The sequence below is a fragment of the Amphibalanus amphitrite genome, unplaced genomic scaffold (genome assembly GCF_019059575.1).
Source record: "Amphibalanus amphitrite isolate SeventyFive unplaced genomic scaffold, NRLGWU_Aamphi_draft 000710F_arrow, whole genome shotgun sequence".
NCBI lineage: Eukaryota > Metazoa > Arthropoda > Thecostraca > Balanomorpha > Balanidae > Amphibalanus > Amphibalanus amphitrite.
Window position 1 is genome coordinate 158,903 of NW_024882204.1, and position 27,599 is coordinate 186,501.

Here is a 27,599-nt window from a genome sequence, read left to right on the forward strand (position 1 = left end):
AGGTTGCGGCAATGCCTCGTCCATTGCCCGGGAATTACGAAGTCACGAAGGGACCTAGTCAAGATATTTCCGCAATGAACGAGGGGAGGGGGAGGGAGATGAAGAGTAACAAACTACGGAGACTTTCTTTTGCGAACCCTGGGTATCCGACTTGGCTACCAGGCTTCCTTAAACTTCGTTATTATTTTCATTTCTATCCGCCTCGAAACTGCAAAGTGTTGTCAGTGTTTTGGTTTGCGCGCTGTCTGCTGAATGTCTATCACCACATTCTGTCAAAACATCGGGTACCCCCTCCCCCCAGCTCTATCTGATCCGCTCCGGTATCTCCCCTTCAAACACGACCTCTACCCCACTCCAAAAGCCAACATCAGCCAGTCCAGTATATTCCTGTTTCACTTGACAGATAACAGACCGGACCGGGGTCGGACCCACTGACGACGAGTCGTGACCTCTGACGGGTCACCGCGGGGGCGCGTGGCGCCTAGCTCAGGTCCTTGTCGAAGATGTACTCTCCCAGACCGTTGCCGCAGCGCTTCAGACGGGTTATCATGGCGCCGATCTCCTTGATGGACTCAACCTGCCGGAAAATGGACGCGAGTTAGATGGGAGTCAGCGAACAGATGGCGTATCATCATTGGTCACGAGCTTCAGTTAAGTTTGTCGTTCAATAACCAGACCCAGACGCCTGGGCGGTCCGCATCAGGAGTTATTGATCGAGTCTGGCCTTGCCCTTGCCATCGAACCGATAGAGAAATAAAATACGACAGACAGCATTCGAAGCAAATAAATGCTGTTTTCGGAAATAGCACAGATGCTTCACTTCCACGGCGGGCAAATTACATTCCCTACTAAATTGACATTTTATGACGGTGGCATACGTTCCCCGACTCAGAGTCGCGGTATGGACTCGAACCATACCTGTTCGGTGAGGAACTCGCTCTCGATGAAGTCGCACATTTGCGGGTCGGTGTGCGAGTCGGCCACCTTGTGCAGGTTGAGCAGCGCCTGGTTCACAGACTTCTCCAGCTCGAGGGCCGCCTGGAGCGCCTCCAGCGGCGAGCCCCACTGGTCCTGAGCTGGCTTCATGATGGGCTGGAGCAGCACGCGGCCGCCGCGCTGGTTCTGGAACTTCATTAGCTTCTCGGCATGCTCGCGCTCCTCGTCTGACTGCTTCTTGAAGTAGGCGTGGAAGCCCGGGAAGGCCACGTCGTCACGGTCGAAGTAGGACGCCTGGGGGAGCAGAGACGGTGTCAGGGTGTGAGACAGAAGTTTCGTGTTCGGCTCGCGAACGACACGTGTTGGGTGTCCGAGTCGGAGCGAACCCGGTTGTCATCGAACACTGGGGGAGTCGCGTTACATCCTGCCGAGATTTCGGAACATTCCGCTGTCGATGGTGTGCCCACTGCCCACAGATCAACATTAGAACTAGAAAACCGCAAAGGGCCACGCGTTCGATTCTTTCCCTGATGGCCGATACACCGTCGCATGCGCAATACCGATCTTCCGATACGGCTGGGATTTTCCCTGGTCCTACCCCTGCAGATCCACCAGATAGGTTCTCGGATGTCACATTCTCTCCCGCCCTGCGCTAATCGGTTCCATACGGACCGGTTTTGCCGACCCCAGTCAGTCCGGTCGCCTGCTGAGGGTGACCGGCTGAGACCGTTTTCCGCCGGTCGGTTGGCAAAGGCCGGCCGGGCGGGCCGCGTGGCGCAGCAGGCGGCTCAGCCGTGCGCAGCGGCACGGCATTGATCGGCCCACGGCGGCCATAAGCGCTCCCCAAGGACAGAGGCAGCCACAAGGCACGATACACCTCATCGGCTCCTGACAGTGACGAGCAAGGCCTACAGCTGGAGAAAAGCTGTTTAATAATGATACTGGAAACAAGATTGAACGCCTCTCACCATGGACATGTAGGTGTAGCTGGCAAACAGCTCCATGTTGATCTGTTTGTTGACCCCGGCCTCGGAGTCCTCGTGGTAGTTCTGGCGGCACTGGCTGACGGTGGCCATGGTGTTCTACTGGGTTGTGACTGCTTCTGATGGAAGGCTGAACTACGCTGTCACAGGCTGGACGGCTGAAAAGAGGTGGCGGAATAGCACGGCTGCTCGGACGTACACTGACGACGCGAAACAGACTGGCGCGCCGCCGCTCGGCGTCCCCTATTTATACCTGCGGTCATGACGTCATCCCGGCGGCTCCTGATTGGCTGCCCCGGGGCTGGTCGGCCCTGGTTGGTCAACACGGCGGGCGGAGGGCAGCGCTGCCAGGTCGGAGGAGCTTCTGCAGATTCACTTCCTGAGAAGTTTCCACTCGGGATTTCCCACTAAATCCAAAGTTTCAAAGGTTTCTCTGAGAACCATTTATCAGTGCAAAACGTCTTCCACTAGGCATGATTAGAGCTGGTTCGGTCTGGAAGGCATAACTTTGGACCCGATGGCATGTCCGACCTCGCTGCGGCTGATTGATCCCCAGTGTGGGTGCCACTGATATAAATCTCACACAATGCAACGCACAATGGCAGTCCTATAGTTAGACAACATGCACAGTGCACAAAAATCGCGACGGATGCGGGTCCCGAGATTGCTCTCCTCATGCTTTCCCTGTGTACATTTTCGCTAGCTCTGCGACAATCACGCCGATATGTCTCCAGATCTAGCGACCGCCCCCGACGTCCGACCTGGCAGCGCGGCTGGACCACGCGGTGAGGTGCGTCATAGCCGCGGGCGGGCCGAGACCGCCCCGAGGAAAACGCCCAGTCATCGTGAGCGGTGCGTGTTGCGTAGCACGGGTCAGCCGCGGCACGGGATGCGTCTGGAACGTCACAGACGGGCACTGCAACACGAGCGGAGACACGTAACGGCACGGGGAAATGACCGACAGTGGATGGAATACCGAGACACGACTAAAGGAGGAGTAACGCAATGAGGATCGTACTTCCCGGAGCGCGCATTTGCGATGTTGTAACTTCTGATGAAGAAACAGGGCCATGACCACAGGAAATGACGGTGTTTAGTCATACAAGGCTGATCGTACATCACGATACCTCGGCATCCGACGCGTCATTTGCCATGATTTGAACACATGTGCTCGACATATGGGAGGGCTCATCCGTATGACACCGCCAAACAACGTTTATCGAAGCCACTGTCACTTTTGTCGCACTATTATCTACGTTATTGGAAATGATACTGAGATACGACGTGCATCCCCAGAGGACTTCATGGAAACCTGTCGATGGTTGACGACTCCCGTTTCACGCTCAGCGTGCATCGCTCGGCCGTCACCGGGAACGGCGCAGTCGCGTCTGTCCTTCAGAGGTGACCTTTACATTATCTACGCCACACAGCACGGACTACTACACGCACGTGTATTTCAGCGCGCCGGACTGGAATACCAATGACATGGTAGTGCGGTCACTGACATGGATCTGCGTACCCACAGCGTAAAAAAGCAATCACCCTGAACATAACTAAACCACGCCGCAGAGGACGTGGTAACACAATAAGACAAATGATGTCGCCGATGATATGTGAAGAACAGTGGATATCACAGCGGTCTAAACCGCGCAGAGCTTCACACATGCCACTGGTGACTAGATCATTACCAACCAATCCTCCACCTCTACCCACGTCAGCACTGGTGAGCTAGTTCCGTAGATAGATCGACCATCACTTTAGTATGACACATCGGAACAAATACGCGTGCAGCGTGAGAAATGGCTACGAACGAACACTATTACAGAGTTCAATCGAATTCATGGCTAGCCAGAATGACGGGATCTCTGGCTCACGAAAGTCGCTTTCAATTACATCAAAGTTCAAACACATATGAGCCAGCTGAAATGGAAGCGATTTTCAGGGCAAATCTAACGGAAAAATGATGATCTGAAACTTTGAGGAGCTCTTATCATGCTTCCGAGAATGCAATAGAATGCTTCCTAACATCTAAAGCCCCATAATCAATTAAATAATCGAGGAAAGACCTACCGTGACCTAACAGTCTTTACACTAATAGTGGCATTGAAAAGATTAAAATTTTGAGTTTAACACGTAAAGAAGTCATGCGTAAGCTGAAATACACCTATTCGTAAACCTGGTACAGATTGGGGTGAGATTGTAAGAAGTAATCGTCGCAAAAACCCGGCCCCTGTAATACGGAATGACACTTCTCAAGTTAAAAAGTTAAGCTACACGATAAATGCACTCGAGAGAGACAAACATGACAGCCTCACGCAAACTGCGGCACAATGGGTCACAAGACGCCCCGAATGAGAAACTGGGAGTCCCTTGGCGTTGCTGTCTCTCGGAAAGGAACGGATGTCGTCACTGGACACGTGACCCGACTTCCCCGTCTCTGCCCCGGAACTCGGCTATCGGCCACAGTCCATCCGCTGTCTGTGGTAATGCCACACCACCACCCACGATGGCCACTTTCCCGCCGGACGGCTTCAATACTGCTTCAGACACTGCGATAAATACACAAAACACACCGGAACGAAAACCTCACCCCGATGCACTCCCAGTTCGTTCCCATACCTGTGATTCTATTTGCACCCCGTGGCAAAGTCCGGAAGGCAGGGGGTGCGTCACCTCGTTCACCGCGTCTCACAAGCTTTTCACCGCCAGACGAACGTCGAGCTTCGCGCTGTGATCGGCCAGCGTGCGCCGCATCTGCGCCGCGAACTGGTCCCGAATGGAGCCGAACTCCATAATATCGCGCGGCTTAGCCGCCAGCCAGAAGGCGTCGAACTTGAAGAAGAGGTAGCAGTAGAACCGGTGGAAGGCGGTGACGGTAGCGTGTCCCGCGCAGGCGTTGTAGAAGTGCGAGCGCGCCTGTCCGGAGCGGACCAGCTGCAGCGCCAGGTGCGTCAGGTTGATGCCGACGATGGCGAACGAGTAGCCGTAGGTGGGGTGGTGTGAGTGCGTCAGCACGTGACGCGCCACCGACGTGTAGTGCTTGCTGAAGAACCTGGGACACACAGAGGAGGGACGGGGATGGTCACACGGCGTCACTGACATCCACGCACTTTTACACTCGATGTTGCGGAATTTACATGCAATGCGGCAGACGGCCGTGCTGACGTTCGCACCAGTCTCACTAGTGTCTGTCCAGAAAAAAATCGCACAGGTCACGTCGGGTCAAGTCAGGTCAGGTCACTGCTTTTATCCCAAACCCTTCTAAACACCAACATCTAGCGTGACCTTCGATGGCCGTGACTTTGTCCCAAACATGGCCTTATATCGCCTGTGCTGGATTCTTGGACTTAAGACTGTGTCATTCTCATTCGACTTATCGTCGGGTCCTAAATTCATCGAATACAAGGTTTCACTCGAATTGTTCTAGCGAAATTGGCTCGAAATCACTAGCTAAATAAACATCACGTCACCGTTGGCAAACGGCCGAATTCATTACAGTTTACGATATGTGGGGACCGGTCAGGGCCATTGGCCAATAGTAAACGATCTTTGTCCGGTGGCGAAGGCCGACGAGTCACACCACACACATGTGGTCAGCAGCCCGTGGGGACGGGGACACAGGCTCCTCTCGCACACATGTGGTCGGTGGCACGCGGAATGGGGGGGGGGGGGGGGCTGGCTCCACACATACACACGTGGTCTGGTCGGTAGCCCGTGGGGATGGGGACACGATCCCTCTGTACACACCTGTTGGTTGTCCTATGATATGCTGTTCTTGCTGGTTACGAAATTCCTGCGTTTTAGTCATCTGTTTTTGATGTAAAGGTAGAAAAATCAGCGAAAATCCTTAAAGGACAACCAATGTCTATAACAGCTGTTGACCAATATCATCTCGTAACCAAAAAAGGCATTGCTAAAAATGAGAGGAAATGAAGCAAACAAACAAATCAAGAGGAGACTACGGGTGCTATTACTGTATAATTGGCTAAAGGAAAACCAATAAGCTAATGAACATTGTAGTGTTAATTCGGAATTAGGAAGTTCGTGACAATTGTTGTAGTGTTAATTCGGAATTAGGAAGTTCGTGACAATTGTTATGTTGCCATGGCAACCAGATCAAGGAGCCTGCAGCCGATTCGCGTTGGCGCACTAAGGCCCTAGTGACACTTGATTTCAAGTGTCACTAGACGATTTCGGTTTGCGCTGAGCCACTAGCCGATTGGTGTAAAATGCCGCTTAGTGTCACTACCATCAAGTGTCACTTGGCCGCCTAGTCTTACTAGCTTCCTAGTGCGCCATCTCGAATCGGCCCCAGACTTATTGATGTGTTGGTGATCTCTGATTGGCTAGGCCCTAGAATTCAGGGTTTTTGCCGAAGGGGATTGGTGGAGAGGGCATAAGATCGGGGATCACTGGCAGCAAGGCAGCAACGGCCTTGGGCAGCAGTGCGGTGGGAGCAGCGAAGGGGAACGGCAGGTCGGGGAGTCCAGGGATGGAATGGTGTCGTTATTGGGGAGTTCCAGCCCTCTGTGAAGTGCGACTACTTTTGTGTTAACATCGCTTGATATTGACAATAATATCTATCTTTTATCTAACTGGCTGTGAAATCGACCACAAGCTATTTCGGCTTTACAATGGCAGTGAGAATTGGTGATGCCGGAACAGGGGGCGGAGATTTGGATCTGCGTTTGGTACCAGAATTCGATGGAGTTTCTCAAGACATCGCTGAATGGATAGATAAATTGGAGCTGGTGTGCCGTCTGAAAGGAGTGGAAAGCCAGGAGAGCCTCATTCCTCTGCGACTCACAGGAGGTGCATTCAGCGTGTACAGTAGGTCTACAAAAAAAGTCCCCCGCTCCAGAGGCGGCCGGCCGGCCGAACCCCCGGATTCCAGCCCCGACTCTATTGCGCAGGCCGCGGCAGCGACACGGGTCAGGTCGCGGCGCCCGGCGAGTGGGTCAGTTGGCGGCGGCCGGCCGTGGAGTGAGGACGCCGTGTGTGGGGCGCAGAGATGCCGCAGTGCAGAGGAGGGGAAGATAGTGACTCTGCACGATGCCGGAAATGATGCCTTTGTGATCTAAATTAAACACCCGCAGACGCAGTGCATATCCTCCCTCGCCCCATTCCTATTTTATCATAACCCTTCAATAATCCGTAATGACCATTCAACGCAAGCAAGCAAACAAAACAACCCGTTTAGCGGCGACATCATCTCGGATAAAAAGCGACAGTAATGATTAAAATAGACATAGCGCGAGAGCAAATCGAGGGGTATATAATTATATGTGTCACATACCCAGCATTTTATTCTCATCTAGCAAATCAAGATTGGGGATCTTGTCCAACAGGTCAGCGGCCGTTCTAGACACAGACAAATGCTTTGTTTTCGGTCGCATCATTATCTGCAATAATTCGAAGCGAGGTTTAACCCTCGCCGGCCGAGAAGAAGGGGTGAATGCCGCCACCATGTATTTTTTTTTGCGGTAGCTCAAAGCACACTGATGATAGAAGGCTGACATTTCATATGCCTTGCATTTGATTCACGCCGGATCATTTGACATCAACCACGTTTTCAGGTCAGGTCACTTAACCATGGCGTCTTAACCCTCGCCGGCCGAGGGGGGGGGGGGGGGCAATAGGGGTTTTTCGCGATAGCTCCGAACACGCTGGCGATAGAAAGCTGAAACATGGCATACCTGACCTTTGATTCAAGCCGGATCTTTTGACACCAACCGCATTTTTGGGTCAGGTCAGGTCACTGACCTATGGCGTCATAAGTGAGCCTTTGCACGGTCTTCAGATGTCGCAACTTCGCAACGCCCTCACTGCCAGAGGAGATGTCACAGGGAAATGAAACTTGCAGGATCTAGTATCCATTATGAGTCTCACAGCTTGTTTATCTCGGATTTTTCCTCAAGGTCATATGAGGTCAGGTCATTTTCGTAACCTCACCATTAGGTATAAGTCAATGGGGGAAAAATGAAAACTGCTATTCTGGCGCCGGGAACGATCTCCAACTACCTCAAGCACACAGAATCGTGATTTGATGCACTCCTTGCAAGGTTAGATGCGTCACTTTTGCAATGTTGACCTTGCGTGGCGTCATTTATGACGTCATCAAGGTCATATTAGTTTCTCGTCAATAACTCTTGAACAAATTAAGCTAGCGAGTCGGGAAAGGCACCAATGGACTCAAGAAGACTTGCCGAATCGAATGATATGCGACATGACCTCTTTCGACCAACTTCGTGACCTGGGGGTGCTGACCTGACCTTGACCTGAGCTCAACACCCCAAGTTGACCTGACTCGGACAAAAAGTATATCATTCGACGCGCCTGAGCAAGGCGAACACGATGCTGCCAAAATCGCGGCTCTGCGGCCGTTTTTGCGAAGTTATTCACCAAAAACTGAACCGTACCTTGGGGCACTTGACCTGACCTCAGAGATCACCGGTTGACATAGGACCTTAAAATCGGGTACCAATCTCTGCGTCTCGTAACGGCGCACACGCTCGTTTTTTCCGCGACGCGCTAGCTTCACCTGGGGCGAAACGGCGAGGGGGGGGGTCGTACCCGCCCCCCCCCCCTCGGTCGGCGCGTATGTAGAAAACCAATAGGCCTGGCGAGGGTTAAGTAAACCTCTGCACGGTTGTCGGTTATAAAATGATGCAAATCCGAAATGCACTTAGTGTCAAGCATAATGGAGAAATATGGAAACTGTTAATTTGGCGTCGAAAATGATCTAAAATTACACCTCAAGCACTTCAAATCGTGACTTCATACATTCTTGGCAAGGTCTAATGCTTCACTTTTGCTTTGCTCACCTTGCGTGACGTCATTTATGACGTCACTAGGGTGATAGAAGTGCTTCGTCAATAACTCCCGATCAAAATGAGCTAGCCAGTCGGGACAGCCATCTTTGGACTTTGCAAGACTTGCCGAATCAAATGTTATGCAACATGTCCTCCTTTCAACAGCTTCGTGACCTGTGTTGTCGTAACATGACATTGACCTCAGGTAAACATTCTAAATTGCTTCACCTAAACAAAAAAAAACATATAAATCGACTCGTCTGAGAACAGAAAACACGATTGTATCAAAATGACGATAATGCGACCATTTTTGCGAATTATTACCAAAAACCGATCGACTGCCTTGGGGCCCTTGACCTGCCCTAAGAGGTCACTGATATTTTAAAATGGGGTACCAGTCGCTGCGTCACGTAACGAAGCAAGCGCTCGTTTTTTTCCGCGAGGCTCTAGCAGCTAGCTCAATTATAGAAGCCAAACATGGGGTTGGGGGATCGCTCCCTTCTCACTCACTATTTGGCCGGGATAGTGTTTGCAATTGTTGTTAAAATCTAGCATTTTCAGATTTCAAATAACCCATTTTTTCCCGCCCAAGTCTTTCAATTCAAGGTCATAACACCAGGTCACGTCAAGTAACCTTACCTCAAGGAAAGTTCCTGTGCTCATCATATCTAAATACACCGACTAACCGATCGCTTTAGAACTTTCAGCGATTTCAATGGGCAACACTTATATGTATTTGAAACGTTTACTTTGCAAGTTGGACATTGTTGACAGAAAGGCCGGGTCAATTTTGAGATCGCTCAAGTCAATGGGAGAAAATTGAACTGCGCTTTTTTTGGACGGAACGCATAATAAACACTCCGGAAACATGTGGTGCTTGATGGGATACAATACTGAATGAGAAAATTGTTTGTTTTGTTGGGAGCCATCTTTTTCAGTCTGAAAAGGCCCTTGCAGAGCTATGACATAACTATGCTGGTGTAGTAATTGGGCTGTGCGAGCCAGCGACAGTGATCTGCGGAAGCGAGACTGTTCCCTTGGGACGATTGCCCTGTCGGGACGGTCCAGCCGTCTCCCAAACGGTCACCCGAACAGGATTATGTGTCCTTAAATGGATCCGACATCAACTACAGGTTGGCTGGTGGGGTGACCTCCAGTCCAGAGAGGGAAGCATGAAGTCTAGGGGCGATACGGATTGTTTTTTCCTGAGGATAGCGAGGACGGAAGGGATCTAGCACTCTTCACCCTTCCTTATACTGAATGTATCTCAGGCTGTTAAATCTCCTAAGCGTTTTTTTCTCGACATCGTCAAGGTGTCATTAATAAAAATATGAACTCCGGGAGAATAAATTAAATATAGAAATTGTGGTCAACAGAACATTATCAGTTGCGTTAAACATACTAGTAAGCATGATCACACACCCAGCTTATATATGAGCCATGTCATAATTATTTTTGATAGACATGTTTAATATGTTGTTTTAGTCATTTTTTTCCAGGAAATTAGCTATGTATAGTTACTTTTCGGATTATTCTCTGGGATAATAATATCTAACTCACAAGTCCATATATTTCGGATGATGTTGCTCACCCTTGGTCACTGGACAAAATAAAAACAATTACATATATGAAAAACCACGTTTTTTTTGTTTTTACATATATGAAAACCACGTGGTTTTTCATATATGTAATTGTTTTTATTTTGTCCAGTGACCAAGGGTAAGCAACATCATTCGAAATATATGGACTTGTGAGTTAGATATTATTATCCCAGAGAATAATCCGAAAAGTAACTATACATAGACATGCTTAAGTTGTGAAATCATCTAAAGTGTTTGTAAAGTTCCACGATACGAATCTAATATCCTACTATGCATCATTACCATTTTTGGTCAGGTCATGTCTTTGAACATAGGCCAAATTTTTCAAATAACCTTTATTTAAAAGATCAACTTTTGATTCATTCGAAGCGTTTTTTTATAAGAGGAACACGAGGCTGGTAAGATTAATTTCAAGCAAGTCTTAAGTAAAAACTTTTGTGTTTGTGGAAAAGCAATTGGTTTTCTCATAATACCAATGGTGGCAGTTGCTGTTATTTACGTGCTAAGCCGTTCGCCTTTATTAAATCTGACAATATTATTCAGACATAGCGGTAAACGAGCTGATTGTTGTGTTAGGTTAGGCTCGGTCGATTTCAGAGTGGGAAGGATGACAGGAATTAGGGGGAGACAGGGGGCTTGGGCGGGAGTCCTGGACCTCATGCTCCGCTGGGGCCGAGCCCATCACGTGGGTTGGATTGCCCTGACACATGGATAGCCCTGGGCGGTGTTTCACGGCCCCGCGTTGCAGCACGCTGCGCTGCGCTGCTGCATTGTTGCGGCGGTTGATATGAATTCGGCTCCACGCTAGCGTTGCGAGCTCCCGAGTCTGCTGATGTTTCCATGGAAACTGGAAACCCAATGCACCGGTGCGCGCAACGCACCCTGTCCAAGCAAAAATTTTACCACCGATGACCTCTGGTGACATGACCTCTGGCTCTGCCCCGATCTAAAATTGGCTGAAGTATATTTCTTTTTTTTTTGCTACTTTTGACGCTACTTCGAATGCCACTTAAATGCCCAAAGCTGAGTTATAAGAATGATGCTCAATCCCCATTTTCCCTCCAACAGGGCGTGCATAGGCATTCCTGTGGGGCACGGGCTAACAATGACTTTCTCATAATCATTGTGGCCATGAACAAAAACACCATGAACATCATACCTATAGACATGAACAGCTACTGCCATTCTTCAACACCGGTTTCGCTGCGCTGAGCGGCGGCCGTCCCGTTTGTTGGATTCTACGCTGGCTGGCGGAAAGCGTTACCGGCCGCCCGTCCACCGCCCGCGGGCCGGACCGAGCGGTCCCGCTGACCCTATCTGACCTGAGCCCGGCGCGATATGGGACAGGCAGACGGGGGTTCGGCTCAGCGAAGGCAGCGCCCACTGGTGCTGGGGACTTTTTTAATAGACCTACTGTACCAGCAGCTGGATGAAGAAAGCAAAAACAATGCAAAAAAGATTAAAGAAGCTTTGTTTACCGCTTTTGCTGCCGACAAATTCTCGGCGTTCGAGCAGTTCGTGGCTCGCCGGCTCAGAGCGAATGAATCAGTAGACGTCTACTTAGCCGACCTGCGTCGTCTGTCACGGCTGGCCGGAGGGGTAAACGACGGCGTCCTTGCCTGTGCCTTCGTAGCCGGATTGCCTGAAGAAACGCGTCACGCGCTGAGGTCGGGTTCTCGAATGGAATCACTGGATCTCGCTCAAATTGTGGCTCGCGCTCGTGCGCTGATGGCTGACTACACGACGGTGGCCGCGGTGGCCCAACGGCCCGGCCAAGCGCCTATGTTGAACGGCGGAGCCAAGTGGGAGGGGCCGGTACTCTGCTTCATATGTCGGCGCACTGGTCACCTGGCTAGACAGTGCCGGACAGGGAGGAGCCGAGGAGCCTGTTTCAGCTGCGGCCAGTTCGGACACTTCGCTGCTAAGTGTCCGGGAAACGGAAACGGAGAGGAAGCCTCAGCGCCAGCCTCCTCTCCCGGCCTCGCGTTAGTGGATCCCTGCCGCTCCGGCGCTTGTCAGTAAACGGGAGTCAGCGCACGGTTTTGATCGACACCGGCTGCTCTAGAAGCATCGTACACGCCTCAGCCTGTACCGACTGGAAACGGCAGCGTGAGAGTGTTTTCACTGTGAGCGGTGAGCGGAGCGAGTGCGACGGAGTAGGGCAGGTCTCGGTGCGTTTGGACAATGGTGCAGAGGCTCACATTGACTCGCTGGTTGTCAGAGAGAAGCCGCTGGGCCTTGACATGATCCTGGGAATGGACGGCATAAAAGCCCTCGGCGGCGTGACCGTTCTGTCGGAGAGGCAGTGTCAGTTTGGTGTCGAAACAGAAGCTGCAATTACAGCAACGGCTGTGATGGAAATCGATGAGTCGGACTTCAGGGTCAACTATAACGAGAGAGACCGAAAATGGACTGTAACATGGAAGTGGAACGATGAGAAGGGACCAAAGGAATTAAGAAACACGGTAGCAGAGTATCGGATGGCGCCGACCGCCAGGGACAAGTATCAAGAGGAAGTGGAGGAGTGGGCATCCAATGGCTGGCTGATACCTTACAACGAGGAGGAGCATGGACCTGTGCGAGGAACCGTGCCACTGATGGCAGTCGTTCAGCCCAACAAAGAAAAAGTGAGGCCTGTGATGGATTTTCGCGAACTGAACGAGTACGTGACAACCCACACGGCCGACGCCGATGTGTGCGCCCACAAGTTGCGTGAGTGGCGGCGGAAGGGGACAAACGTCGCACTCATCGATCTGCAGAAGGCATACCTCCAGATTCACGTTCACAGATCGCTGTGGACGTACCAGACGGTCGTCTTTGGAGGGAAACGGTACTGCTTGACCAGACTCGGGTTTGGGCTGAAATCAGCACCACAGATCCTGAAAAGGGTGGTCGCCACCGTGCTGAACCACGACGAGAAGATCCGTGACGCAACATCGCCATATATGGACGATATCTTCGTGGATGAGAGTGTGGTCAGCGCCGAGCGCGTTGAGGACCACCTGCGTCAATATGGGCTCGAATGCAAGCCCGCAGAACGCGTGAGTGGCAATGGAGCTCGTGTGCTCGGACTTCGTGTCCGAGAGGAGGGAGAGCGGCTGAGATGGGAGCGTGACAATGAGATGGGACAGATTCCGCAGCGCCCGACACGCCGAAGTGTATTTTCGTTGTGCGGGCGGCTGGTAAGTCACCTACCAGTCTGTGGCTGGCTACGAGTCGCCGCCTCGTTTGTGAAGAGAAGAGCCAATGCCGTAACGGCGGCGTGGGATGATCCGGTCGAAGACCCCCAGGTCTTGGAGATGATGAGCGAGATGGTGAGCCGAGTACGGGAGAGCGACCCGGCTCGCGGCCGATGGGACGTCTCTGGCGACGCGGCTACTCTCTGGGTGGACGCCAGCTCAGTGGCTCTCGGAGCGGTACTGGAGGTGAACGGTGACGTCATAGAAGACGCGAGCTGGCTCAGGAAGGACGACTGCGGCCACATCAATTTGGCAGAGCTGGAAACAGTCCTGAAAGGCCTGAACCTGGCGGTAGCGTGGGATATGAAGGATATCCGTTTGATGACCGACTCGCAAACCGTATTCCACTGGCTGTCTGACGCGCTATCGGGGAAGGCTCGGATCAAAACGAAAGCGGCCAGTGAGCTTTTGATCCGCCGACGTCTTCAAACGATCACTTCCATCGCTGAGGAGTACGACCTCAGAATAGACGTCCACTTCGTGCCGTCTGCAGAAAATAAAGCGGACAGCTTGACCCGAGTGCCTAACAGGTGGCTGAAAAGAAAAGAAGTCGGTGATCCGGTATGTGCTGCTGTCGGGGAACTGACGTCAGCAGAGGTGACGCGCATCCACGAGATAGTCGGACACCCTGGGATTCGGCGCACCCTGTACCTCTGCCGCAGAAAGTCGCCAACAGTGTCGCGAAAAATGGTACAAGGCGTGGTGCGCCGCTGCATTAAGTGCCAGTCAATTGACCCTGCACCGGCTACGTGGCCCAGAGGCAAGCTGAGCGTGGAGACTGTGTGGTTCAGAGTGGGCGTGGACGTGACGCACGTGCAAGGAAGTCACTATCTAAGCATGATAGATTGCGGACCATCACGCTTCGCGATCTGGAAGAGGCTGATTCGTCAGGACGCAAGGAGCATGATTCAGCAGCTCGAGCTGGTTTTCCTGGAGCGAGGTGCGCCAAAGGAGCTGCTGATCGACAACTACCCAGCCTTTCGAGCCTCCGCGTTCTGCGAGTTTGCAGAGAGGTGGGGCATCAAGATCATCTTCAGATGTGCCCATTCTCCAAGTGGAAACGGCATCACCGAGCGGTGCCATCGAACGGTGAAGGCCATCGTCGCACGCTCAGGCTGCAGCGTCATGGAGGCTGTCAACCTGTACAACATCACACCGAAGGATGATGTGGATGCTGGCTCTGCACCGGCGAACATGGTGTACTCGTACGAGGTTCGAGTGCGCGGAATTGGTGGAGACGATGAGCAGAGCCCCGGGCAGGTGATATCCTGTCGGTTCAGCATCGGCGACAGGGTGTGGATCAAGGATCCTAGCAGGAGATGCGATGTACCGAGCGCCAAGGGCACGGTGACGCAAGTGCTGTCCGCTCAATCGGTTGAAGTGGACGGCATTCCGAGACACGTCAGAGATCTGCGCCACGTCACAGACCAGGGCCCGGATCGGGCGGCCGCTCCAGCGCCGCACAGCGACCGTGACGACGGGCCGCTGCTGATCTCAGTACAGCAGCGCAGAAGAGCTCTGGGAGGAGCAGAAAATGACTCAGAGCCACAGCATGGACATGTGCGGGACGCAGACGGTCCAGACGAAACAGAAGTGGAAGAGGACAGTTTCGCGCAAAACGAGGACGCTCAAGCAGATAGGGACGGAGGACTGACGCCAGTAGAAAGGACTGGTCTCAATGGAACACGCACAGCGGAGCCACCACCGGCCCTGAGGAGAAGCACGAGGAGGCGGCAGACCCGAGATATATGTAGTTGTGATCAATTATGATCAGGGAGGAGTGTAGTGTTAATTCGGAATTAGGAAGTTCGTGACAATTGTTGTAGTGTTAATTCGGAATTAGGAAGTTCGTGACAATTGTTATGTTGCCATGGCAACCAGATCAAGGAGCCTGACTTATTGATGTGTTGGTGATCTCTGATTGGCTAGGCCCTAGAATTCAGGGTTTTTGCCGAAGGGGATTGGTGGAGAGGGCATAAGATCGGGGATCACTGTCAGCAAGGCAGCAGTGCGGTGGGAGCAGCGAAGGGGAACGGCAGGTCGGGGAGTCCAGGGATGGAATGGTGTCGTTATTGGGGAGTTCCAGCCCTCTGTGAAGTGCGACTACTTTTGTGTTAACATCGCTTGATATTGACAATAATATCTATCTTTTATCTAACTGGCTGTGAAATCGACCACAAACATGTCTTCGCTACGGGCCACAGCCCCGAGGGTGGCGGCCTCAACTGTCCTGTCCCCGTGAGGCAGGAGTCGGTCGGCCAGGGGCGCCCGCTGCTCGACTCGGACCGGCCCAGTATTGATCGCGTTTGCCCGACCGTTACTGCAACGTAGCGCGGTCCCTGGTGACGGCTCGGTAACGCTGGTGTCACAGCTCCTGGTAACCGCTACCAAGTGCGACACCGGAGTTGACCCAACACAGGCATGCAGCCGTCAAAAACCAAGATCCCCGCCCGGCCCTCCTAAGGGAAGGCAAATCGTTAAAGGTAGTGTGCCAGCTTTCCTGGACCGTATGGAGTTATTGGCCCAGATAAGGAGAACCGGATTTTTTGAACCTATCCATACCTTCAAAACTCATGGAAACGTCTTAAATTCCTCAAATTTTGAGTACCCCAGTGCGAAATTCGCCCCGACGGGTTGTCGGTCGTACCCCAACTACATTTCACACCACTATGAACAATAAATGCACACACTGAAATCGCTATTACCGATATGCTCATCCAATCAAGTTTCGATAAACCCGTTCATCATCATCTCCTGCGGTTTCGAACACGCCTGTTAAGTGGTGCGGTAGACCGCGCCCAAAGCCAGGGCCACGGTAACGTGAGGTAGCCGAGTCGGGGCAGCCTGACCCAAGCCGGGGCCGCGCGTCCTCCCGGTGTCATGTGATAGCCCGGGGCTGCCCGCGGGGATGCGGTAGACCGCGCCCAAAGCTGCGGCCCCGGCTTGGGTCAGCGCACGCTGCCCCGACTCGGCTAACTCACGTTACCGGGGCCCTGGCTTTGGGCGCGGCTTCTGCTCATACTTTGTGGTGCGGTGGTGGTGCGTCGGGCCGCGCGCTCTGACTTCGGCCAAGAAAAATGCGTCAGCTGATCATTGCCATTTCTGCCACTTGCGTGTGGTGAAATGGGGTCATAACTTGAGAGACGGCTTTTTCATATCAATTATTTTACATAAAATCATATTTCAAACCATAAATAATGTTCGACAGCCAAATAAAAGAAACAATGCCAATACAGGCTTACAGTTTAAGGCTCGACATTGTGTTGTCTACGATTAGACAGCTGATAACTCATTCCCGTACGTCGTAACTCTATAATGTCCTTTGCTTATTGTCACATGTGCGCCACATTCGCGATTATTGCCGACGCCTGTTTGCAGGTCAGCCCACTACAGTTGTTATACAATATACATATCGAAAAACTGATAAACTTTTAGGCGAAAAAGGCACTATTCCAGGCCCATTTTTGATTTTTTTTGCAATATTAGGTAAAAACAGAAGCTTCTTATCCTAGGAAAAATAAAATGGGAAATTTGTCAAAGGTGGCACACTACCTTTAACGTGACCGAATCTGACACAAATGTGGGAAGAGTCTGACTCTCTCCTCAGGGTCAGATCTGACCATTGATCACTGACCGATATAAAAGTTTGAACATTTTTATTTTATCTTTATTGCTCAATGATATCATACACGTCATCTGCTTAACGGTAATGACTAGGCGACAAGCTCGATGGAACAATGTTTTTATATTATGCACTGCAGCATGACGAGAATGACACACGGGTGACGAGGGTGTCACGTATTGCTCGCATTTGCTTCTCCAACAGCAGATGGGGGCTTATACGCGAAAAGATGACTTTCTCGAGGTGTGACGGTCCCTTTAATCGTAGTTGAGGACTGGTCGGGGTAAACAATAATTCTGAAGAGCTTCAGAGGAGCTTCTGAAGAGCTTATGTTTCGTATCTTTCGGTGAAAATGGTTCAAACTAGGCAGCAATCTAAATCACAGCTATGTTCTATGCCGAGAGGAGGTTAAAACATCTATCATGTAGGTAACTACGAAGCAACTATCCTTTTCTATAGCCGACTATCGGATATAAGTTTCAACCTAATGCCTTGCAAATCACACCATGTGGATGCATTTGAGCTTCATCACGCAAAACATGCAGTTAGGTGCAGAATGGCTCCAACCTGTTTCTTCTTATTGAGCAAGGCTCCCCCTGCACACCATCACAATCAACGCGGGAAAGGGCGAAGAACTCCAGACATCGCTATGTAACGCCTGCGCCAAAATCGGCCGCCCCTCGCCGGTGCAAAGACCTGTCTTCATCCTCGTCTAGTACTCGTCGTCGTACTGGTCATCCACTGAAGACTGAACCTCCTCATAGTCCTTCTCCAGCGCGGCGATGTCCTCGCGAGCCTCGGAGAACTCGCCCTCCTCCATGCCCTCGCCGACGTACCAGTGCACGAAGGCGCGCTTGTTGTACATCAGGTCGAACTTGTGGTCTAGGCGCGCCCAGGCGTCCTGAATGGCAGTGGTGTTGGTCAACATGCAGACGGCGCGCTGCACCTTGGCCAGGTCGCCGCCGGGCACCACGGTCGGCGGCTGGTAGTTGATGCCGACCTTGAAGCCAGTCGGACACCAGTCGACGAACTGGATGGTCTTGTTGACCTTCATGGCTGCGATGGCGGCGTTGACGTCCTTGGGGACGACGTCTCCCCGGTACAGAAGACAGCAGGCCATGTATTTGCCTTTGCGAGGGTCGCACTTGACCATCTGGTTGGCCGGCTCGAAGCAGGCTTTCGTGATATCATGCACGGACATCTTCTCATGTTGAGCCTTCTCCGCGGAGATGACCGGAGCATAGGTGACCAGCGGGAAGTGGATACGCGGGTACGGCACCAGGTTGGTCTGGAACTCGTTAAGGTCGACGTTCAGCGCGCCGTCGAAGCGCAGTGAAGCCGTGACTGAGGAGACGATCTGCCCGATCAGCCGGTTCAGGTTGGTGTACGTCGGGCGTTCAATATCCAAACTCGACTTGCACAACTCGTAGATGGCTTCGTTGTCGACCATAAACTCGACATCAGTGTGCTCCAGGGTGGTGTGCGTGAACAGGATCGCATTGTACGGCTCCACAACCGCTGTCGAAACCTGCGGCGCCGGGTAGATGGAGAAACACAGCTTGGACTTCTTGCCGTAGTCGACGCTGAGACGCTCCATCAGCAGCGAGGTGAAGCCGGAGCCGGTGCCGCCTCCGAACGAGTGGAACACCAGGAAGCCCTGCAGTCCTGTGCTGCCATCCGCCAGCTTTCTGAGGGCGTCCATCGTCGCGTCCACTATCTCCATACCGATGGTGTAGTGGCCACGCGCATAATTGTTGGCTGCGTCCTCCTTTCCAGAGAGGAGCTGTGACGGGTGGAACAGCTGGCGGTAGGTACCGGTACGTACCTCATCCACCACCGTCGGCTCCAGGTCCACAAACACAGCTCGCGGCACGTGCTTGCCGGCGCCCGTCTCCGAGAAGAACGTGTTGAAGCTATCGTCGGCAATACCAATGCTGGCGTCGGAAGGCATCTGGCCGTCGGGCTGGATACCGTGCTCGAGGCAGTAGAGCTCCCAGCAGGCGTTGCCCATCTGGACGCCGGCCTGGCCAATGTGGATGCTGATGACCTCGCGGTTTGGAGTTACCTTCGACATTGTGGCAGAGTAGGATGACAGCTTCTACGACCACTGACAGACTGTGGGAGCTCGAGGAGCGCGAGTCCAGCCGTGGCGCCAGTTACGTGCGCCGGGCAGGAGAGGCCGCCGGAGCCGACGACGCCGTCACCCCACAGCAGCAGCGTCACCTCCGCTACCTACCGACCGTACACGCTCTGACAGCGCATGGGCCCTCGAAGTTCCCACATGACCGTGTCGGCAGCCCGCCCTTCGTCGGCAGCACTGTGTCAGGCACCACGAATCTGTGTTGCATGTCGTTGCCGGGAGCCGAGCAGTCACCGTAACCCGACATCGATCACAAAGGGTCACACCAGGCACGCAACGCCGCGTCTGCACGGACGCCCTGACCCCGAGCGGCAAACACTGCGGTCGACCTACATACAGTGGGCAGACATTCCTCACAATAGGCCGCTCAATATTCGGGTAATAGGGGAGCCATGAAACTGTTGTAAAACATGCATTTTTTATGCCTGCAGCAAACCGAATGAGGTCACGGCTTTCGAGCATTTGCATGAGTATATGCTCGTTAAAGGAGCACTAGTGTCCAGTAATAGTGTTACTGGACGTACTAGTGTTCAAGTACGTCCAGTAACGCTTGCTCAAATATTTGCAGAAAGACTTGCTGCCCTTTTGGTGCAATGTCGACGTTTCATCCACTTTGCTTTTTAGTCACTGCCAGCTCTCAATTGGCCTAAACAATGTGTGATTCGATAGCAAAGCAGCCTATGTATCGCGGTCATCCAAAATTTCCAGTTAGGGCGTAACCGAGTTGGAATCAATCTGCCAGCACTGCGCCCCCACCTGACGAGCGTGCTACCAATCAGTAGCGCCTACATGAGCTGGACGCTTCAGTCGCGTGGTGCGGGTACTCACAGCAGATTGTCCAGACCCAGCACGCCCATACCACGGAAGTCGGTCTTCGGGTCATCTCCCTGGAACCCGATGTCCTTCCATTGTGGAGAGATGCGCTCAGTCAGCTCCGTCTGTGAAACACAAACACACGTCCCGATTAGTAAGGAAGAGGTAACTACGTGCTCAGGAAACTTGTTTATTTGTTTATTTATTGGCATAGCGTCCACAGGCAAAGCCCCACTTACGGATGCAGTCGCACACTGACAATAACAACCACTCACACACACTGGATGGAAATAAATATGAGTGATAACACTGATCAAAATCCAAATAAATTAACAAGATGGCAAGAGCCTAAAAGTAAACCGACAGGCAACAGCCTAAGAATATAGAAGACATGAGCAAAAGCCTAAGAGAATATACAAGTATAGGCACCTGGTGCTTCTTGTATAGAAACGGTGCTTCTGGAGCTTCTCAGCCAATTATGGCGGTCTTCCACACGGTTAAACATACACAATACAACCTCCTGAATATTTTAGAGACATGGAAGGAAATTGGTGGCTGATTGTGTCAAGACCAGTAGCGAGAGGGCGCCACCAGTAATTGTTAATTATTGGGAATCGGGGAGGGCTGGGATCCAAAACTGGGCGATAATAAACAGGGCCTAATTGCTGCCAAACAGGGTCGATGGCGCTAATAAATTGATGAGCCGATGACAAAACAAGCCGCGGCACTGGGACGCGCTGTTTTATCAAAAAGCGATGGATACAGCGAGTGTTAGCAGGTGAGTGGCATTCGTTGTGGCCCGGGGACCCGACCCACCTCCGGGCAGAGCAGACTCCAGAGCTGGCGCAGCTTGGCCTCGTGTTCGGGCTGCGCGGCGTCGTACGGCGTGCGGCGGAGGTGCTCCAGCTCAGCGGACAGCTGCCTGTACCCCCAGATCTGGTCCAGACACACCGAGATGGAGCGAACGAACCTGCGAGAAACGGAGCACAGGGGTGTTCGTCAGTGTGGTACTGACACACGGCATGGTTGGCAGGTGACATCGCATGGTTAACGTTAGTGAGTGCATGTCTCTGGTACAATATATCTGAGGCCGAGACTTCACTCACAAACATTACTCCTTCACACTTTACTCACTGCGAATGTATTTCTGGTTTGATGTCCTTCACTTTCAGTATGGCGAACACGGAGTAGTCGATCACTTGAGCCCGTGACGGACCCAGAAATCGTCTCTCATTCGCCTTTTGGTCCAAGTAGCTCATGAGGTCGATTATTGTCTTGGTACGCGACTGCTTCATGGACTCCTCTAAAACGCAAAACACAGCAGAAGCTATTAGTGTCGCATTGGTAAAGGTAGCGTTCAACATAAGTCGATTCAACGATCGTGACTGATACACATTACAAATACACATAAACAAAACCTAACAAAACCTATGGATAAGTCGAGGCATACGCGTTGCTCGTTCCATCAGGCAGCCACCCCGCAAACTTCCGAAGACTGAGCGGCATTGCACTACGTTTTACTTTTTGTAGCAAAAATGACACCGAATGAATGTGAAAAAAAAACAAAATATACTAAATAGTAAGGCAGCCAAGCTAAAACAGTACAATAAAAACGTTTCCAATAAGCAAAGCGGAGACGACTATACCAGAGAACCTCAATACCGTCGGCTAGGCGATAAGACCCTAGCAATACTTTCTTCGAGGTTGAAGCCGTTCACTCACCAACGCCTATGGACCGCAGTGCGCCGGCCGGTTGGCCATAGCAGATACGCTGCATCTCGCACAGGCGCGTCGTCTTGCGGAGCAGCCATTTGAAGAGCGGACGAAGGTACCACGCGATCAGGTTCCACACGCGCTCCAGCATCAGCATCATGGCTGTAAAAAGAGTAGTAAAGCATCTGGTGATGAGCTGCTGTGTTCCTGTTACATTTGGTATGGTATGGACTCACGGAGCAGCCCGGCTGGCCACTTTTCGACCTCGCTGGTCCCTCGTAGAAGCGAGGTCAGAGGTTCTGCGAGATATCCGCGGACATTTGGGACCCGGATCACCCCTGACTGATACCGGATGCGTCGTCAGAAAAATCAACAACAAATTAAGTTCAGTCTCGGGAACCTTTAGCGGTCCGTCATATAATCGAACTTTAAACACGACACTTTGACGGCTGGAAGCAGCCCGTGGTTTGACGGCTGGTTAAGAATGCTCTTGGTGGGCAGATTCAACCAGCTTTTCGATGACGGACGCTCCTCGCAGTCAGCTACGTTTAAGGTGCGAATATTGAATAACCAGGATTAACAGCTCCATCGATTTGATCCCAGGGCTCTCAGCAATCAACCGGCACAGATCGGGAAACTCGACAAAGGACGATCACGTCGGCCTGGCGCGCAATCTATCCTTTGTGTCGGTCCAACACACCAGGCAATAGACCTGGAGGCCAGAGCTCATCTGGCTCTGGTCACTCTTTGCAACCAGCCACTTAATAATCATGGTTTCACCTGACCTTAGGCTACCTTTAGGCATTTTGCAGTATGTATACAGTTGTTCATGCATTTGAACATTTACAAGAAATTCAACTGGTGCCTAGACTAGAATGGGCAGATTGCCAATGCCATAGCTAAGCAAGGCTCCTAGTGGCTTGCAGAGAATCCTTATTCCTGGATAGAATGAGATAGATGAAAATGAGATACAAAATGGATTCACTGCCAGATTGAGAAATGCAGAGTAGATAATGAATGCAAAACACAAATATAATGATGATAGGTTGAAGTCATATTGATATGAGTTATAAATTTCCAGGCTCATCAGTCATCATGCAATCCTGATGATACATGATCAATATAACTGGACATAGCCCACTCCATTCCAAGACTTCATTTGACCAGGGACAAAACAATAGACATGTGACTGCAAGACCCCCCATCAATATAGTAAATAGTCACTGCTGAGACAGATATAGGCATGCTGTTTTCTTCAGCAGGCGCCAGGCAGTAGCTAATTCTAGAAACAGACTGCCTCAAGCCTCACTACTAGCAATGACTAATAATTTGACTTGGCTATGTTAAAATGGTAACAAGATTCAAGATAAATATAATGAAAACAGCAGTTGTATTTTTTAAGCTTAAGGAAACAAATTACACCTTGTGACTCGTGACATGACAGAAAAACACTTCTTTAGAGAATCTAAAATATCAATATCAAGATGCTCAGCATGCATAAGCTGTAACCATGATTCCCTCTTGTTTGTCTTGATATGATATGTCTGACATTCTCTGATAGTAGTCAAGCAAATGTTGAGCAAGCTCTTGAGATCAATCCGTGCATGTGCTGCATTGTGACTGAATATTCAGGTATATCAATGATGCATCTTGGGATTTCAAGCAGAATATGTTGAGGCACACTGATGTAACTTACCAACTGGTAGTCCAAGCTTCCTACTAGTAACTAGACTGAAGCTGATAAAGTCCAATATCAATATTAATAAAAGCAAGATCTTTCAAAGGTGGGTCAGGGTTGGACTCCAGTCACAGTAGGTAACCTCAGATAGTTCAATATGGGTGCCCTTTGATGCGTTAAAGGGACCCTCCCACCTTCAAAAAAGTTTATGAATTGGCATGAAAGTGATGTCGCTCGGTTCAGAAAGAGCGAAAACGAATATCTACCAAATTTCACCGAAAAATATTCACCGGTTTTCAAGATATTACTTTTACTTTTGTTTACTTTTTTGGGAGCTCCGCTGTTTCTAGCGACTTTATTTTAGAAGTGCGGCGTTTGCGGCAGATGTTGCACGCAAATAGCATATACCACCGCGTGCTACAAAACGTTTTAGTCAAACATTTAAAAATCCTTAGATATTTGCGCTGACGTCACACATTCAGAGGGGTATTCCTAAGCATTAGCCCCTCTGAATCAAAATGCTGCAATTTTGAAATTCAATATTTCCGATTTAAGGCATTTCTCGATGTTGTGAGTGCCGAAACCGGTAATTGTGAGCCAGGGACCCCATTTTGGCTATCTCAACTCAAATCTAATGTTAAGGTGGGAGGGTCCCTTTAACTCCAGCAAGGCCTTATGCAAGTTATGCAGGCTATAACTGTTGCGCAAAGCAGGCAGTATGTATCTTACTTAATGAATTAAACCGCACGAAAAACTTTCAAAAACCAAAACCCAATTATCAAACGATGATGCGGCATAGGATCAATTATCAAACCCATCAAACACCAATCGTAACCGAGGAAATCAATTGAAACAAATGCGGTAGAACTGTCGTAATTTCGTCAAACTTTTTACTTCTGTACATCGTATTTTGAATTGTATGGGGGAAAGTATTGATATTTTTCTCTTTCTCCGCTCCTGGTTAAAAAGCACAATTTGATTTTCGATGATTGAAAAGAAGAATAAGGGTGCAAAAAGAGACGCAGGAAACAAATTTTTTCAAAATGAATTTTCAAAAGCAATAGACAAAAGCTTTCAGAAAGTTGCCCAAAAATGAAAAATAGCAGAGGGAAAACTCCCCAGATTCATGCCAAAGTTCCATCAAAGTTCTATGCAAAGTTCTCAGTATTTTCACTAATTCATCAAAATATCGCTACCTTTGACTCCTATCATTGTACAAAAATAAATTCATTTTGTGCTTATTGCCAGCCGGTGTTTTCGTCGACGTGTATCAAAAAGCGTTTATTTTTTGCTAAAAGGGGGCTGAAGAAGTTGTCGCAGAGTTTGGCCCAAAGGGCCAATAGGTGTCCTGCAGTGTCTACCCACTGTCAGTATTTTTTGTCCATCATTGATTTTGTGGCTTAGCAAAAGAAGCTGAAGACCAACCCAAGGCTATATAAACCAGGTAGAACGCTCCCGACGAAAAAGTGGTGACAAGCGATGATTAGTAGCCGCGACCCTCTTTTGTTCAAAACTATATCCGCAAGCAGCATTTACAGGCTAGCGGAAATCGACCAATCGGCGTTCGGCAATACTCAACGCTGATTGGCCCGATGCTCGTGACGAAATTGCGGGGGACTGCAGCTATTCCCCTATGGCGTTTAATAGACTTACGGCTTTTGAAGGGGATTTGTACCAGTTTTTGTTGGGTTTGAGGCCATTTTTGAGCTTGGATATTCTTTCTGTGACTTTTGACTGTGTAATAACGACATTTAATCATAACATTTCTATATACTACCGGTGTCACATCGACCAAAAAGACCGTAAGTACATGGGATAGACGGACCACTGCTGATGGGGCCACACATGCCGGCGTGTGGTCATCGGAGGCCCATGAGGGCTCGACATAGGCCCTTCATGGGTCGGTATAGGCCCGGTGGGTCCAGTGCAAGCCTATCAGGGGCCGGTGCTGACCCAACAGGGCCCAGTGACATATAATGTAAGGCCGTCTAGGGACGTTGAGGGCTCATGGGGGCCATATAGGACCAATAGGGACCACATAAGCCAATCAGGGGCCATTTAGGCCAATAAAGGCACTTCAAGGGACTTGAAAAGGTCATTCAAGAGCTGTGGTGGGCCCATGAGAGGACGGCACTGGTCCAGCAGGTGCAGTCAGGGGATGTTGTACGGGTTTCTCAGTGGCCCATTTGGGCATATCAGTGACCAATTTAGACCCAGCAGTGGGCTTTGTAGACCTATCAGGGGCTGGTGATGGTTCATCAGGGGCCAGCGTTAGTCCATCGGGGCACGGCATATGCCCATCAGAGGTAATTGCGAGCCCACGCTGAACAATGCTGGCCCTTCAACGGCCCCATGGATCTACATTGACCCATGGGCCATGATGCGTCATGTATGCCCCTATGACAGGCCTACTCAGACCCCTGATGGACGTTCCCGGCCTCTGATGACCCTATGCTGAATGCTGATGGGGCTCTAAGAGTCTCCAATAACCCTTCGTCACCCCATTATTACCATACGCTGGCATTAGGGACCCCACATCAGCCGCAGGGCAGTCCGTACCATGACAGCATGTCTTTTCGGCCGATATTTCATCGGTAATATTTATCAAAATCATGATTTTATGGTGCCATTATATAGGTAACAGTCATAAGAAATATATTTCAACTCGAAAACAGCTCGAAACAGCATATAATTTTAAAGAAACCCCTCCGAAATCCAAAAGCCTATTCGGGTCCATAGAGAATAACTGCGGTCCCCCGCAATTTCGTCACGAGCGTCGGACCAATCAGCGTCGAGTACCGCCGAGCGCTGATTGGTGAATTTTCCGCTAGCGTGTAAGTACTGCTCACGGAACAAGAGTTCGTCGACAATCCTCCACAAACGTCTGTCACCATTTTTCATAATGCTAAACAGCCGGAGCGTACCCCCCTGGACCAACCCTTATTTCAAGTTATGGCTGAAACAAAAAATCCACTCAAAGATAAATTGAATGACGATGAATTGGATCTGAGTATATGTAATTATGCTGATAAAGATGTTCCAGTCAAAGATATAGTAAGTATATTTCACAATGGGGTTGCTGATATTACTGCATTCATCGTGCGGGGATGTCATAGGATGTAATTCAAATTCTTACCTCGTAAGCATCACAGTTTGACATGGTCAAGGTCTTTGTTTGAAGGTTTTTAGGAGCAAAGATGGACCTATGATTTTCTTTTATCAGGAGCTGATGTTATGCAAAAACATGTGTTCCAATATCCAGGGTCAGTTAACCCTATTCCTGGCGGGGGGGCCTCAGGAGCCCCCCCTGAGGTTTTTTGGTTATATCTCCCAAACGCGTTGAGCTAGGAAGCTCAAATTTTCTGACTTTTCCTAAAAGGCTTCTACGCAACATGTCTGAAAATTTTGAGTTGATCTGACCTCAGGTCAGGTCACCAGAGGCGGTTTGGTGACGCTACCTCAGAAAAGTTTGCAATCACGCCAGAGCTAGAGTTTTTGACCGATCAATTTCTTCTCTTCAGGGTTTAGTTAGGGTACCAGTATGTGCAATTTGTATATCTCGGAATTTTGATATCGGTGACCTAAGGTCAGGTCAATTTCGCGACCTCCCCATTATAAGTCAATGGGGGAAAAATCAACTCCCTGTTTTTACCACTAAAACGGGTCGGAATGGCCCCATATACCATACATGACTTCATATACGATCAACCTTCACTACCTTGAGGTCTGTTTTGCTGTTGGGCAGCTGTGAGGTCATGTGACGTCATCAAAGGTCACCAAAGGTTTTTGGCCAATAACTCCGTACAGGAACAAGATACAGACGCGTGGATGGTCTCATTGTGTTCAGCTCGTCAAAACGCATCGAATGATATACATGATGACCTCGAGGTCACGTGACCTGAGGTCAACCTTTGACCTTGACCTTTCGAGGTCAACATATATATCATTCGATGCGGATTGACGAGAGGATCACGATGATGCCCTTAGTTTGTTCCTATCTTGACTAATTCGAAAGTTATTCGAGAAAAACTCTCTCCATATCTAGTGCCGCCATTTTGACTT

At 50.5% G+C, this 27,599-nt stretch overlaps 3 protein-coding genes across 6 annotated transcripts; all 3 read right to left on the reverse strand.

Annotated features, from left to right (window-relative positions):
* Nucleotides 1-367: 367 nt before the first annotated feature.
* On the reverse strand, nucleotides 368-2,463 carry LOC122364978 (soma ferritin-like). The gene is made up of 3 exons (XM_043335815.1): nucleotides 1,905-2,463; nucleotides 919-1,230; nucleotides 368-577 (listed from the first exon to the last, which is right to left on the reverse strand). The coding sequence occupies exons 1-3, from the start codon at nucleotides 2,010-2,012 to the stop codon at nucleotides 482-484; spliced, it is 516 nt and encodes a 171-aa protein (XP_043191750.1). The 5' UTR covers nucleotides 2,013-2,463; the 3' UTR covers nucleotides 368-481.
* On the reverse strand, nucleotides 2,033-24,348 carry LOC122364974 (ELMO domain-containing protein 2-like). 4 transcript variants are annotated; one of them, XM_043335810.1, is made up of 7 exons: nucleotides 24,309-24,326; nucleotides 23,556-23,596; nucleotides 21,869-22,021; nucleotides 21,281-21,449; nucleotides 20,963-21,116; nucleotides 20,162-20,271; nucleotides 2,033-4,971 (listed from the first exon to the last, which is right to left on the reverse strand). In XM_043335810.1, exons 3-7 carry the CDS (start codon nucleotides 22,017-22,019, stop codon nucleotides 4,608-4,610), a joined length of 948 nt encoding a protein of 315 aa, XP_043191745.1. In that variant the 5' UTR covers nucleotides 22,020-22,021; nucleotides 23,556-23,596; nucleotides 24,309-24,326; the 3' UTR covers nucleotides 2,033-4,607. The 4 variants fall into 4 exon arrangements, with proteins under 4 accessions (XP_043191745.1, XP_043191743.1, XP_043191744.1 ...); XM_043335808.1 differs by having other exon boundaries at nucleotides 23,556-23,634; nucleotides 24,309-24,316; XM_043335809.1 differs by lacking the exon at nucleotides 23,556-23,596 and having other exon boundaries at nucleotides 24,267-24,348.
* Nucleotides 17,251-19,608, reverse strand: LOC122364973 (tubulin alpha-1C chain-like). The gene has a single exon (XM_043335806.1). The coding sequence runs from the start codon at nucleotides 19,265-19,267 to the stop codon at nucleotides 17,906-17,908; it is 1,362 nt and encodes a 453-aa protein (XP_043191741.1). The 5' UTR covers nucleotides 19,268-19,608; the 3' UTR covers nucleotides 17,251-17,905.
* Nucleotides 24,349-27,599: the final 3,251 nt, after the last annotated feature.